The sequence below is a fragment of the Lutjanus erythropterus genome, chromosome 8 (genome assembly GCF_056507025.1).
Source record: "Lutjanus erythropterus isolate fLutEry1 chromosome 8, fLutEry1.hap2, whole genome shotgun sequence".
NCBI lineage: Eukaryota > Metazoa > Chordata > Actinopteri > Lutjaniformes > Lutjanidae > Lutjanus > Lutjanus erythropterus.
In genome coordinates this window covers 13750001-13765591 of record NC_139324.1, presented here as the reverse complement: position 1 = coordinate 13765591, position 15591 = coordinate 13750001, and the positions used below count along the sequence as shown (strand labels likewise).

The 15591-nt window shown below is 40.3% G+C and overlaps 1 protein-coding gene across 1 annotated transcript in view; it reads left to right on the top strand.

The window, feature by feature from the left end:
* The window catches only part of fer1l6 (fer-1 like family member 6), a 72697-nt gene that overhangs the window by 15277 nt on the left and 41829 nt on the right, over nucleotides 1–15591 (top strand). Inside the window, exons 19-43 of the mRNA XM_084724603.1 lie at nucleotides 970–1089; nucleotides 1195–1347; nucleotides 1452–1623; nucleotides 2591–2715; nucleotides 3008–3142; nucleotides 3266–3415; nucleotides 3524–3631; nucleotides 4518–4580; nucleotides 5354–5452; nucleotides 5956–6181; nucleotides 6737–6867; nucleotides 6977–7093; nucleotides 7175–7220; nucleotides 8139–8183; nucleotides 8859–8953; nucleotides 9540–9668; nucleotides 9938–10078; nucleotides 11192–11319; nucleotides 11427–11597; nucleotides 11883–12037; nucleotides 12954–13096; nucleotides 14322–14410; nucleotides 14527–14625; nucleotides 14739–14859; nucleotides 15006–15126. Of these exons, the coding sequence (XP_084580729.1) occupies nucleotides 970–1089; nucleotides 1195–1347; nucleotides 1452–1623; nucleotides 2591–2715; nucleotides 3008–3142; nucleotides 3266–3415; nucleotides 3524–3631; nucleotides 4518–4580; nucleotides 5354–5452; nucleotides 5956–6181; nucleotides 6737–6867; nucleotides 6977–7093; nucleotides 7175–7220; nucleotides 8139–8183; nucleotides 8859–8953; nucleotides 9540–9668; nucleotides 9938–10078; nucleotides 11192–11319; nucleotides 11427–11597; nucleotides 11883–12037; nucleotides 12954–13096; nucleotides 14322–14410; nucleotides 14527–14625; nucleotides 14739–14859; nucleotides 15006–15126 (3082 nt within the window). The remainder of the gene's footprint in view (nucleotides 1–969; nucleotides 1090–1194; nucleotides 1348–1451; nucleotides 1624–2590; nucleotides 2716–3007; nucleotides 3143–3265; nucleotides 3416–3523; nucleotides 3632–4517; nucleotides 4581–5353; nucleotides 5453–5955; nucleotides 6182–6736; nucleotides 6868–6976; nucleotides 7094–7174; nucleotides 7221–8138; nucleotides 8184–8858; nucleotides 8954–9539; nucleotides 9669–9937; nucleotides 10079–11191; nucleotides 11320–11426; nucleotides 11598–11882; nucleotides 12038–12953; nucleotides 13097–14321; nucleotides 14411–14526; nucleotides 14626–14738; nucleotides 14860–15005; nucleotides 15127–15591) is intronic.

The following is a 15591-nucleotide window of genomic DNA, read 5'->3' as shown; positions in this document are numbered from 1 at the left end:
AAATTAAATGAAGCACTTGTACCTTAACATGTGTCCATACATGTTGTTAAAAATGTTTTTCAGTTAATTGTTTGACCACATTCAGTTGTGTAAGATTCATGTAAAGCATCTTTTTAATCAAATAGGGCTGTTCAGTGTGGCAAGTCAGCCTGTTCTCTTTTCCAACTCATCAGATGCCAACGCTTTTTCACCGCAGCGACTCATCAAGATGTGCACAGTACCTGTTAGCGGCTGTATAAGACGTGTCAGGCTTTTGATGTAGTGTAAAGAGGAAGTCTGCATATGGAGGAGGTGGGGTGGATAGCTGAAAGAAACACAAAACTAATGTTATTCTTATGTGCATCACATGACTTGCATAGTGTGACTTTTGTCTTGCAAGTGGCCTCATGTCATATGAAAAGTAATGCACTTATTGTAAGCCCAAACAGTGTCTTATCCTAAACCTACCTAAACTGTGACCGTTTCACAGCACATACCACCTGTTAAATAGCCTTTCTGGCAGCTTCAGATAATGTGGCTAAAGGGTAACTTGTATGCCTGTATGAGATACTGAGGGGTGTGGCAAAACTTTGGTATGTGATGAGTTGGGATGACAACGGGTTGGGCCAGCCCCTTCACCAAAAACTTAAATCAGATTCATCTTTTCTGGGGGAAAAAAAGATGTCACTAATTTGTTTATCTGTTACATTAAAACAAGTTATCAAGTTTTCTTAGTCTGTTTACAGTAGAATGAATTTATGGATTGTAATTCATTTGGACTGCTTTCCCTGAGCTGCCTGAAAGCTGGAGAGATAGCATCTTCACTCAGAGAACCACGGTTTCAGTGTAACCATACATTTATCATCACTGAAGATGAGGCATGGGTGGTTTTCTAGCAGTTCATGTAATATGTAATATCAGGCACAGAGCATTTACACCAAGGATGTGCAGGAATCATGCATCGTGTTTGTGTGTGTGTGTTTGTTGCAGGAGAGTATGATAGGAGAGGCCCAGTCCTTGGTAGAGAGGAAGAGAAAAGCTGGTGGGATGAAAGAAATGCTGCAGGGTGCAACAAAACTCACGCACAAACTACGCTTTTTAGTAGAGGAGGTAGGGGACTCATCCTGTGTCTGTGTGTTTTATGTGAATCATGACAGTTTGTGTGATTCTTCATTTCTGTTTTCTTGATTTATCTGGCACCTTTGAATCATGCAGCCACAGCACACAGTGCCCGACATCTTTGTGTGGTTGCTAAGCAACAATAAGCGCGTTGCATACGCTCGAATCCGAGCCAGAGACCTGTTGTTCTCCAGCAACCAGGAGGCCCGAGGAACCCTCTGTGGCAGGATAATAACACTGTTTCTAAAGGTAAATACACACATGCACAGAAGTTGAAACCTAAGTATGCTTCAGTGTAGGAACACTGGTCGAGAGAAACTGATACATACACGTGTGTGTTTGTGTTTGTGTAGCCTCCAGGGAAGCGCGTTGCAGGCTTGTCAGTCCAAGCGAAACTGGATGTCTATCTGTGGTTTGGAAACTGTTTGGACTCCAACCACATGCTGGATGACCTACCTGCAGGATTCAGTCCGGCTACAGGGAGCGCTGATGCCAGCAATCCCCCAAAATACCTGCTTGGCACAGGTGAGAGACAGTCAGATTATAACAACCCTTCTATTTGTGTGACTGAATCCAAATGTCTGGACTTCACAGACTCACAGACTTCATGAGCATGTTCCCTGGACGTCTGTGAGTGCTAAGGGCTGTCCAAATATGAGGTCTTCTCAGGGCCAAAAATTTGCTTCCAAACCCAAAATGTAATGAAATGTAATGCCCAGATCCAGATTGAACCTGTCTATTGTTAGAAAAATGGGACTTTGTACTCAAGAACCTGAGAAATGTATGATGTAATGTATATATAAGTTAATTTACAAGTTGCCGAAACACAACTTTTACCTGACCTAATGTAAGTGTTGTGACACATCTTCCTTGCCAAAAAATTGTATAAAATACATCAAGGTTTTGTTATACCTCTCATGGAAACAGCATGGATAATCCACTTGTGACAGTACTTCTATTATGATCAGAACTGTCTAATCACAGTTGGATCTTCTCAGATACACTCAGGTGTTATACATAATGTTAAAGAGACCCACGACCCGTGATGATAGAACAAAACCCAACCCAGACCCAACTGACCGTATAAAACATGGATCTGAGCCGATCTGAGCTGATTGTGGCTCAGTTTTTGGAGCCTGGGGCTTGGGTGGATCTGTGAAGACCTCAAGCCCACAGGATGGACAGTGAGATTCAGCCTGTGGTTATTTTTTACACTGCGATTGCTTACTGCTTTTGGCTTCTTTTTGACCACCAACTGGACCACAGTGGAGGTCAGTGTTGACCATACAATGGAAGTCAATGGCTAAGATACTACAACTAATTCTGTCTTTAGTTTTTGCTTCTGTTCAGTTCACAGTTACATTAGGTTTAAAGCAGGTTTCCAAGTGAAGTTACACTAGATACCACTAATGGTAAATTAAAAATTATGTGAAGTGACTGAACTGATGCCTTAAAAGTAAAACTACTTGTTATGTTGTCTCTCTGTCTCCAGAGCAGCATCAGTTCCAACTGAGGTGCCACATGTATCAGGCACGTGGACTGATCGCTGCAGACACCTCAGGCCTGTCTGACCCTTTTGCTCGAGTCACCTATCTGTCACACAGCCAAACCACCAATGTAAGTGTCTGTGTGTGTGATATCTGGGATACTGGTCATCTAGCTTCCTGGATTAGACTGCAGTGTGTGGCCTTAATGAAATTATTTTTAGTAGAGACTTTTACACTGATGATTGCAAATATAAATATATATATATAGATATATATAGAGCTACATAGATTTAGATACACAGATAGATAGATTGGGTCTCCAGGTCTGATTTGTTTATTTGTTTGTTCTTCTATTCTCCTTCTGTGTGTGTGTGTGTGTGTGTGTGTGTGTGTGTGTGTGTGTGTGTGTGTGTTGCTGTCAGATCATCAGTCAGACTCTCAGTCCTACATGGAATCAGTCTTTGCTGATGAGCCGCCTGCTGCTGAGTGGTGATCTGCAGCTCATTCAGCAGGAGCCACCACGCATTCTCATCGAGGTGTACGACGATGACGCACTGGTAATTCAATGTAGTTGGGTCAGATGGCATGGGTTAGTCAAATCAAATATTTTAATCACTGTTTTAGCAGCTGACTTAAATTGAACTTGTGACCTCTCTCTTTTTGTCCCCTGTCATGCGCAGGGTAAGGCGGAATATCTGGGAGCCACAGTGGCGGTGCCTGAAGTCCGCCTGGCCTCTGATGCCTACGCACCTCCAACTCTGCAGTACAGTCCGCTGCACTGCGGCAGCCAGTCAGGAGGAGACCTGCTGGCTGCATTTGAACTGCTGCAGGTCAGTGATGGCCATTTCAAAAACACATTCAGTTTCCGTCATGATTGCAGGATACAGAATGAGGGACTGATAATAATAAAAGTATCATTGTGATGAATGTGTGTGTAGATCCCAGAGTCTGGAGAGCACAGTCTGCCGGCGTTAGAGGAACAGGAAGGAGGCATCTACACAGTTCCTGCCAACATCAGGCCTGTTCTCAGCACCTACAGGCTGGAGGTTTGGCGGAACCCATTTTTAGACCTTTTCTGGAAAAAAATGTTTTGTTTCATCTGGTGACTGCTGGGGATCTAAATCAAGTTTCATCACAGTACAATATATAGATTGTGTGGACAACAATATTTGCTGATATGATAAGTCTGCCATGATATGACTTCAATTTGATTCAGTTCAGAGGCCTGCAATCAATATGAGACGATATTGTATGCCAATTTAACACAAACAGTTACAGAAGAAGCTGCCACTCAGTTCTTTTCTGCTTTTGGCCATGAAAGTAAATGAGTGCAAATAATTACAACCATTAAGGTGCAGTAAAGTTAAATTTAAAATGACTCCAACACACATAAAACATGGCTTAACAAGAACATTAAAAAAACTTTAAAATTGAAAAACTTAGTAGTTTATTTCATAACGGCCTTGTTTGCATTTCCATCATCATGATCATCTTATTCTTGGCTACTTGCCGTTATTTGTCTGGTCTTAGCAATGTTTGAGTGATTAACAAGGAAGTGCGCTTGGACAGAAAAGGTGACACAGGTGTGCCGTGACAATTTCAAAACAAATGGCGTATCTTTAAGATAAAAATATGGATCATTGGTTTCACATCAGTGCTACTGGATTGGTGATCATTGGATCAATACATCGATCCAGATTGATTTACACCACTGAAAATGGTTAACAGCTAAACTGAGCTGTCTTGTCATTAGACAACTCTCAGCATGACGCTTAACTCATTTATTATGAACATCCCACTGCCATTTGAGGTGATGTTTTTTCTCTTGGGAAGCTGACAGGTATGACAGTAATTTAACAAACAAAACACATTTGGCTGACTAATCCAACCCAAGCTATAACAAACCTTTGTGTGTGTGTGTCTCTCCACCAGGTGTTATTCTGGGGTCTGAGGGAACTGAAGAAGGTTCAGTTCCTGTCTGTTGATCGTCCACAGGTACACACATATACATACACACACAAACATACCCACATACACACATGAGATGAACAAGCGGTGTCTGATTTTAGGGCTCTGTTTCCATGGGAGTCCATATTTTAAGATGTGAATGGATGGATCTCTGTGGCTGCTGAATGAGTATTTCATCTTGGCTTAACTGCCAAGAGTGAGTTGGTTCAATGATTACAAATCACAACTTGCCCCAAGAGATGCATCAAAATCTCTAAACAGAAAAACGTGAGAAACAATGGTGCCCCAATTACAGTGAATCAAGCTTGGTACCTGGCAGAACCTCGGTCGACTCTCTCCTCTCCTCTGTGCTTAAATGTTGTAAGCTTGTTTATGCTGAAAAGAAAACCGCTTTTTGAGGATGGTTTGAAGACTGCTGGGGGAGCTGTAAAAGCAGCACATATTCACATCTTAAGTTAGCTAATGTTAGCAAAATGCAAGCTAACTAGCTAACTAATCTCCATCAATCACCAACTAGGCAGTTAGTTAGCTTTTTGCTAACATTAGCTAATTTGATTATATATGTCACTTGTATTGTAAAAGGAGAAAGCTGACAGAGGTGCCAAGTTTTCTCAACTAATATTGTAGCCCAGAGCAGGGTGGGACTTTGGAAGGGTCAATTGGTCAAAAGGATCCTGATACCAAGTTAGTTTTTGCATTAGAAGAAAGACAAAATCAGGAGAATGTGAAACTCAAATGATGAAAAACAGTAAAAACCCTCACGAAATTGACAAATAAAACCCTTCCCTCTCTTTCTCTAGGTCTTTATAGAGTGTGCAGGGAAAACACTGCGTTCCTCCGTCATTCAGAAGTACAAGTCCAACCCAAACTTCACCACGCTGGTTGATGCCATAGAGCTGGTAAGACCAAAAGCATTTACAGTGAATCATTACCTAAGTACAGCATGGCAAAACACTCAATGCTGCAAATCTTAATCATGGGGAGTCTTGGAGGCCACTGGTCTGCATGCATTATATGGCTAAGTGTATCTAGACAGTAATGTGCTTGTGGCCTGCACAGATCTCTAACCTTAACCCCATCCAACCCGGATGATCTGAAACACAAACTATAAGCCAGACCTTATCACACAACATTAGTGTTGGACCATCTGAAAGATCTTGTGGCTCAATGGCAAATAAATCCCTACAGACAGGTTACAAATTTGATGGAAAAACAGTTGTCCAATGGTTTGGAATGAGATGTTCAACAATCACATATGGGTGTAATATTCAGGTGTCTACATACTTTTGGCTATTAACTCCGGTGTCCCTGGATCAAGTCTGGCCAGTGAATTGGTTAATTTATTGGATAATTCATGGAATGTAACTTTATAACATAAAAGTCTGACTCTACTGTCTTTTAGGAGTTACCAGAGAATGAACTCCTCCATCCTCCTCTCAGTATCACTGTTGTTGATTGGCGGGCTTTTGGTCGCAGCACGTTGGTTGGAAACCACATTATCAACAACCTCAAGGCCTTCAAATACATTCCACCTCCAGCCCTGCCTGCTCCTATACAGACACCCGAGCCACCCAAGGACACATACACCCCTGGACCAGCCCTGGCACCAGAACCACAAAGCAGTGAAGGTAATAAATATGTGTGTGAGTTATGTGCTTGTGTTATTGATAACATTACTATTGGCTGTTTCCATTAATGTATTTTTATGTGAATTTTGAAATATTGCATAAGGAAAGGTTGATGGAGAGGTTGTTCTGGCCTTTTCCAAAATATAATTAATACTTAATGAAGATGGAAATAACTTGCCTGATCAAGTTCTGTTCAATTAATTTCACCTATGGCTCGAATGCTACGCTAATATGCATTTCCATTACCATTTACCACCTAACGTAACGCCAAGTCATGCCCACGATGGACCATCTTCAGGGTCAGGCCAAAGCCCGACCTACCTGCGGCCAATCTCTGACAACCCACCTTCTTCCCCAAATAAGTGTCAATGGAAAAAATTCATTTGCATTTTGATTTAATCAAGTATTGGTTAAAATTGGATGTAAGCGTAGCAAATGTTTATGGTGACACATGATACAATTATGATTAATTGATCCTCCAGTCCAGTAGACTTGGGCTTGCTTGATCTTGTTCTCATCCCATTGGAAGAATTATCTTTGTCTCTCATCCAACAGGACTGCCCCAGCACGCTGGAGAGACCAGTTCAACTGTACCATTGACAAATCAGGATTTCCTGATCACTGTGGAGGATGAAGTCCCACCTCCACCCCCACCTGCCCCTAAGGAAGAACCCAAGAAGAAAAAGGTGAAAGTTTGTGCATAAATAACTATGTTTAGATGAATCACATGCAACACTCTCTAAATATTATTTGCAAGTACATATGCGCATATTAAATAATTATTAATAAACCCAGGATGGAAAGAAAGCTCATGGTCGTTCCACCAAACGGAAGAAGCGGACCATAGCTGATGAATCAGCAGAATGTGTCATCGATTGGTGGTCCAAATACTACGCATCTGTAGAGAAAGAGGTAGCTAATTTTTAACTTTTATTGCCAAAGATCAAAAAATATTTTTAAAAGTGAAAATGTGAACATGTGGTTGTGTTCCAGGCCAAACAGAAGGATGGCTCTCCATTTCCCCAGGTCTTTGAAAAAGGTGAGACCTCCTCTCACATGATACCTCGGTCAGTGACGTTGCAATCTGTGAACAGCTGGTTGTGTTTTGATGAATTCCTGAATATCAGCGTCTGTCCACTTTAAATTCCTCTCCACTGACCCTACCCTTTTGCCTTCAATGTCATAATGCTCTTTTTTGTGTAGCCTATTGGGACACTTCAATACTTACTTCCTGATACATGAGTGGAACATGAGCAGGCCAAGTACTTCATTACAGTGAGCATTTAACTACATGTACATCAGTCCACAATCCTGCATTAAGAAAAGTATAGGTGCTTGTTTTGAAAGAAGGAATAATTTTCCCCCCAAAAAGTCAGGGCACTGTGGGTAAGGTAAAGAAAAGCGAAAAAGCCTGAAAGCCTGAAAGCCTGAAAAAGTGAGTTTCAGATCATTGTTTATGTGTTTGGCTATCAGTGTCAGGGCTTGTTTGTTTAGATGGTCTCGTTACCTTATGTAGGTCATATAGAGACATCAATAATAAATTAAGACTGTTTCATAATCAGTTATAATTGAGATGTTTGACTATATTTCATTATCCCAGAATTTATTTTTGTAAAATTTAGGTTAGAATCAATAATCAGGCTAAATACTAAAAATTATTAACAATCTCTATGTTTTCTCCTTTCACTAAAATGTGTTGACTTAATTGAGAAATGCATAACTCCAGTTCCGGACACATTTAAAGATAAGACAGACATGAGTGAAATAGCCAGTTAGCCATTTAACATATATGACTGTGTCATCTGCATACATTTGTATCTGTGCATCAGCACTGATGGTCAACAAATTATTGATACTGAACAGAAGAGGTCCTAAAATATTGCGAGTAAAGTGATCTTAGAAAGGATCATTCCATTATTTCTCCCACAACCCACACACATATTGTTGTGCATTGCAGCTTCACCATACCAGGGCTTGCTCAGCGCTGGAATAGACTCATTGGGTAAGGACAAAGACATGCAGCTAAAAGAGTCCTTCAGAAATAGTATTTTGAAGCCATTTTTGGCCTCTGTTAATTCTGATTTCCTGTGAGGAAATCTGCTGCCTGGTAATGCGCTTCTTGACAACTGTGTGCTTTTTCGATTCAGTGGCGCAACTCTCACAACCCCTACATAGACAGCTCTGTTGTTGAGCTAGTTTAGGATGTTACACTGTTGTTGTATTGAATGTGTGGTTCTGTCACTGCATGATCTGCCCTGCAGCTACTGCTTTTACGCTCCAGCTTCTGCTTTTTTTTTGCATAAAGCAGTGGTGGCCTATCATTTTATTCTTGAAGGATTTGTATGGTGTTCTTTATGGTTCAGCTGGGCAGAACTGAAAGATTTCTGACAAATTCTCCTGAAAGGACAAACAGCATTTAATGAACGATGGTACTTTTTATGCTATAACGGAGAATTCTTTTATCTTGGTTTTCTTCTGGTGGAGATGAGTGGAACTTTTAATCACAGATATCACTCAAAAGATTCTGAGTGACACTTAAAAGCATAAAGTCTCCTATGTTACTAAAAAAACTGACTGAATCTAGCTTGTTCCCTGCTGGTAGCGCTGTGTCATCACAATGCAAATCAACGTTTCTGTGTCAGTGTTTACCACTGAAATTATGTCTTTGTTTCATCAGTCAGCACCTCGGATGGAGACAAGAAGAAAAAACAGAAAGGAAAAGGAGTTCTGGAGCCAAAGCTTGGTCCAATTACTAAATTAGCCACACTCAAGGTACTCAAATCACAAATACTGTAAGTCCAATAAAATAGATAAGCATTCTGTTTTTACTATCAAACTAGATGTTCAGAATGAAAGATTTGCAGCAAGTAGCAGTTACTTAAGCAACAAGTAAAGCTATCTGTGAACTATCTGTCCAGAGTTGAGACAAAGCAGCCAGAGGACATCAGACAGACAACTAAAATATTATCCAGTATCACTAAAATCAGTGACATAGATAGTGGTGTGTGACTTGAGATCATACCCATTCAACACAAATTACAAAGTACTGGAACAGGTATTCGGGGTGCAGAGGCATGATTCAGTATAGCATCAAAATGATTTTGAAGCTGTTAAGTGTTGAATAGTTACGTAATATTGCTTTAAAAGACCAATAAATAGATAATCTTTGAACAAGCTCAGAATGTTTTTGCAAACTCACTGCATTTGATGAATTTATATCTGGACAGCTAAGATCTGAGACACTGCATCCTGCAGGAATTGTCTATTTAATCTTACAAAGTTGTGCTATTTTAAAATCCAACAATATATCTTAGGGAGAGGAATGTTCAGTCGCGTAACACTGATATTCTCTCTGCAGCTGTACAACAAGGAGCTGGAGGCAGAGTTTGGGCCTTTTGACGACTGGGTGAACACATACGAGCTGTTCAGAGGGAAAGCCAATGAGGAAGAAGGGGCGACTGAGGAGAGATTTGTTGGCAAATTTAAGGTGAACTGATTGAATGAAACGTTGTCTATGCCTTCCTATACCTTAGGAAACACTGACATATTTTTTTTTTTGTCTATACAGTTTAAAGTTACAGGGACCGTGCTGTACTGTACTGCTTTCATGGAGCTTTCCATGTTGTACAGTAGTCTTGTGCCCAGCCAGTCAGCATTGAAATGTCATTTTGCTGCCTCAGACACTTTCTGCTATGACAGAGATTGAAATATCCTAACTATTGATCCAATCCATAATGCATATATGCTTCTGTCCAGGGGCGATTCTGCTTGTATAAACTGACTGAGGATGAGGACGAGGACTGGGAGGATGCCGTTGACACGGCGCACTTCAGAGTCAACAGAGGGATCCCTCCCAACAGCCCGATCCAAGTCCTTATACGGGTCTACATCGTCTCTGTGCGTTCTCATTTTTAAAGATCAAACCAGTTCCTTGAGATTTAAAGTGTTCAGCAGGCATGTTATTACACACAGCTGCATTTAGACTGAATGCACATGCACAGCTGTTAGGAGCATCTAAGCATACCTGTCCATAGTCCTGGAAAAATGTTAATATTTAAGTAACTAAACATTATGAAAAAAATGCCCAAAACGCTATTGAGAATCAAACAAGTAACAAAACAGAGAGATTTCAGATGCCTGAAATTATGACTGAATGAATTTCCAGTTTCCAGCATTTTAAATAAACCTTATAATCTTTGATCAGATTGACTCGCAGATTAACCTAAAGTATGAATCAGGAGCTGCTCTCCATTAAGAAAAATAATGAGTATTACCATTGTGTCATTACATTAGGCAAAATCAAGCCAATGTTTATTTCTATAGCCAAAATCACAAACTTATAATCTGTACAACATTTATTATTACCATCCATTCACTTCTTAGAACTTTCATTTGGTTCATAGTCCTTTTTTGTTTCACCAGGCTTAGTAAACACATACTTCAGTAGCCCCTACATATATGTGATTCATAGCACAGTTCAAATAGAATCAAAAATTATTTGTCTCTTGCCATTGACTGTCTTTTTTTTTTTTTGGACTTTCAGTTTTTCTGAAGTTACTATTACTACTAACAAGTCTCAGCCGTTTTTGCTCTTTGCTACAATAACAGTTGGGCAAGCTTGGTATTCTAACATCTGCTAACTTTCTTCTTTCCTGTTTACTGCACTTAGATGTGCTGTGTTAGGCTTGTCTACATAGAAAAAAGAGCAAAAGTTTGAAGATGATGCTCGGGGACATATGAGGAACATACAGTCATATCTTGAGTAAGCTGATGTTAGCACAATGATTGCTGAATAGTTAGCTATCTATGTAGATTAGCTAGCTAATTAACTAGCATTATCTCTTATAAGTGTCTTTATTGTCCTTATGCTTACACAGAACGAAATTTCGTTTGGTAGTTCTCTGCACATGAATTGATGTGACTATAATTGCACAGTTCCCCCAGTAACATCTTCAAATTAGACTGTTACCTTGGTCTAATATGATGTAATGTTTTCTTCTCTCTCCTCAGGCATCTAACCTGCACCCAGCTGACCCAGATGGGAAGGCTGACCCTTACATTGTTCTTCGGCTTGGGAAGAATGAAATCAAAGACAGAGACAACTACATCCCTAAACAGCTGAATCCTGTGTTTGGAAGGTACATGACTGGCAGCTTACTTCTATGTTTTAAACTAGAACACGCCCCTGTAGGTTCATGTTTAAAGCCTGACAAAGAACTTCCCGAGCTGTTTCTCCTTCTTCCAGATCTTTTGAGATGCACGCAAAATTTCCTCAAGAGTCTCTGCTGTCAGTATTTATCTATGACTATGATTTGGTGGGAGGGGATGACCTGATAGGTGAGACTCGGATCGACCTGGAGAACCGATTCTACAGCCGACACAGGGTCACCTGTGGACTCCCTACTGAGTACAGCCTGTAAGTCTCACGTTCCTTCACTGAACCAAAGGGGAGAAAGTCTTTTGAGTTATTTTTATGCTTGCTTCATTTATGTAAATTATTCATGCAGCTGGTTGCAGTAACTCCTACGTCATACCCTCTTCGTCTCTGTACTCATATTTGGCAAGCAGCTGTCATTTTCATCCGAACAAATACGAAGGAAAGACTAACATGTTTGGAGAGACCTTTCCAAAGTTTTCTTTAAAGCCTTTTAATAATCATACAAAAATAAGTTACTGTGCCTCCTCTCTGTCTGTCTGTTAGTGATGGTTATAATGCCTGGAGAGACTGTCTGAAGCCATCAGAGCTGCTGTCTAAGCTGTGCAGAGACAACGGTCTGGAAGATCCTCAGTTCAGACCAGGACGCATCACTGTTGCTGGCAAAGTTTTCACTGGGAAGACGCTCTTCATGATTGACGGTGCACACACTATATATTTCTCTTGGCCTGAGTTATGAAAAATCTTTAATCTGAACTTTCTGTAACACTTTAGCTACTTTTTAGCTACGCCTGGCATTACATGTGTCTCGGGGTCATTTGATCACCAGTGGATAGCTCAAAGTATGTCAGTTATACCTGGGATTATAATGTGTCAGTAACTTGTCAAATCTTACTTCTCCACTCTCTCGTCCACTGGCAAATAGACAGTGTTTTTAATACAAAGAAAGACATAACTAACATTTGCCCAATTTACAAGAAGGTTCAAATGAGTATGAATTTGTTGTAGACAGAGCTTCACAAATTTGTAAAGTTTATCCTAAGTCAAATCACAAAAAAAAAAGAGTTTTTCAGGGAGGGACATTCTTCACAAGCGACAAAGAAGTTGTCTATATTAGTTACTGTTTACTGCATCTGTAAGATTTAACATGTTTAGCAAAAATAAACGTTGTCTTCTTTCATAAATTTAGTATAAATCAGTTGAAACAGTGTTGAGATACCTAGCTTTTAAATGTTGGTAGATATTTAGAACTGTCAGCAACCGTTTCACACAGTTTATTAAATTTCTCCTCACTCAACAACTTTCAAAATTCTTGGATATTGCAGCTACTAGTTCAGTGGTAAAATCAGTTGAAACAGACAGTTTGTTCACAACCATTTGCATTTATGCCTTGCATTACCATGTTTTTCCTTATCTTGATAATTTATCCAGATACAAATCACATTTTAATACCAGGTCTAAATGGGGTGAGTAGGTCCTAAGACGTGTGTGTACACAGGGCCTGGCCTGTTGTCTTGACGAATCGAGTCTAAATCGTATAGACAACAGCATGTCAATTTTTAATAACAATTTTGGGGTGTGTGTGACATAAATCATTATGATGTGTGCATGTTTCAGATGAGCCGATGGAGACCTATGAGCACCTGTCTTTGAAGATCCTGCACCGCTGGCAGGAAATCCCAGCGGTGGGATGCAAGCTGGTGCCAGAACACATCGAGACCAGAACTCTGTTCAACAAGGCTCGGCCCGGCATGGACCAGGTACTTTTTGACGTTACTGGGTAATGGGTGCAACTCCATTTCATTTTTTCAGAAGCTTATTTTCCGACCCCATTTCAACACCCACAGACTACCGACTGCTGTATGGCTCAAGACAGTTTAGTCAGTTGTTTTTCTCTCTGCAACACAGCTTTCCCCATTCATAGCAGCCATAGCAGAGTGCTATTAGAAATAAGCTTTCAACAATTTTATGCATTTATTTTTATCTAACACCACAGTTATGTAGCAGGGCTGCACGATTTGGTAAAATAGTCATATTGCGATTATTTTGACTGACATTGTGATTACAATATGAGATATGATTGGCGGGAATGACCGTTTTTGTATTAAAATTTTCATATTCTCTGAAAAATAATTAAAATCATAATTATGTGCCATTTGCTTGTGTCTGTATCAAACAAACATGTTTTATTACATCTGGAGAACAAGATTTGTTGCCCAGAGCATCTTCGCAGGACTGTAATATCTCATTATAATGCAGTTTTTGCAAACCTTTTTCCTTTTTCGAAAAAATTGCAATTAGTTTCTGGTTCTGCGATTTGGATATTACACTTGGCCATATTGCAATTTCAATAATTTTTCGATTTATTGTGCAGCCCCAGTATGTAGGATAGCCATACTTTATAACATTTCGGCAGCATCTTGGCAAGCCAAGGTAAATATGTCAATGTTAAATATGTCAATGTCAAATATGCCTTGCTCAACTGTACCACACCACAGACTGTATGGATTGTGGTTGTGCTGGGGCAAAAGCACACTGACAGTTGTAGTGCACTTTATCACGTTTTGTCCACTTGAAGACCACTCTAGGGGGTACTTTCTCACGTTTTGACATCTGAAACGGCATTCTAGGGGGCACTTCACATTTTCTTAACTGAGAGGGCACTTGTTTTGTCCACTGGGAGGGCAGTCTAGGGGGCATTTATCACAACGTCCTGGACACTGGGCCACTCTAGAGGGCATTTTATCAAGCTTTATCAATCATAGTGGTGTCTAAGAGGACACTTTTGCTGTGTTTTGTAAACATGGGGTGCCATATTGCCCCCATACACCCCACCCTTGAGTTTACAAGTGGCTGGGTGAAAGTGAAATCAATTTAACTCTCAAAAATTAGTCATATTTGTAACAAGCACTGATACTCGGCCACCTTTCAAGACAAGAAACAGTTCTTGATTCTTTTTCTGTGTGTGTGTATGTGTGTATGTAGGGTCAGGTCCAGATGTGGGTAGACATGTTTCCCATGGACATGCCTCATCCGGGACCATCAGTGGACATTTCACCTCGAAAACCAAAAGGGTGAGAGCTGTCTTTTTCAGCACCTGAAGGCACCACCTGCTGGCCAATCTTAAAAGTCTTGGATCAATATTTATTTATGAAAAGGGGAAACTAACACTCCCAGTGTGTGTGTTCAGGTACGAGTTGCGTATCATCATCTGGAACACTGAAGATGTGATTCTGGAGGACAGCAACTTTCTGACGGGTCAACAGTCCAGTGATATCTACGTCAAGGGGTCGCTATAAGCTCTGTTCCAAATGCATATATTTGTCAGACTCATAATTTTGCTTATTCTGTTTTCTTGTAGAGAAATAAGTTGTCACTGCTATTATCCATCCTTCTTTGTAGCTGGCTGAAAGGTTTAGAGGATGACCGTCAGGAGACAGATGTCCACTACAACTCTCTGACTGGAGAAGGAAACTTCAACTGGCGCTTTGTATTCCCCTTCAGCTACCTGCCTGCTGAGAAGGTGCAGACAAAAAGACAGACAGACAGAAGAAGGGTCACACTTTGTGAACCCTGCTGGAACCCAGCTGTTAGACTAATGTAAAAGCCTATAGGAGCAAAACAATATCACATTGCCAACGCATCCATCTTTTTCCTTCTCTGTCGCAGGTAGTAGTGGTGAGGAAGAGAGAGAGTATTTTCTCCCTGGATAAAACAGAGCAGAAGATTCCTGCCATCCTCATTATGCAAGTCTGGGACTTTGAGACCCTTTCCTCTGATGACTTCCTAGGTATGTGTGTGTGATTGCTTCACCATGTGTATCTGCAAAGGTGGAGATTCCATTTCACTGTTGGCGGGAGCAATTCCAGAAGGGAACACCAAAAGTGCCACCCAAAGTACTATTGTATATTGTAAAGTTCTGTAACTGCACAAACATCGACTTGTCCTGGACTCTCCTGTCCCCCAGTGATTCCCATGTATCTGTGTTTCTCAGGTGCTCTGATCCATTGATACTTGTTCTAAATAGTTTGATTGGTGGTCTCTATAAGCAGAAGAGCCATTTAGATGATAAAGGAGTGTAGCACCCAATAATGTAATAATTTACTGAAAATGTAATAACGCCTGAAAATGTACTCAAATTTGCACTTAACTCAATCGAAAATGTAATAAAACCCAATAATGTAATAACTTGACCAAAAATGTAATAAAATATTCTGACTGATATTGTAATAACATTTTTACCGATAATGTAATA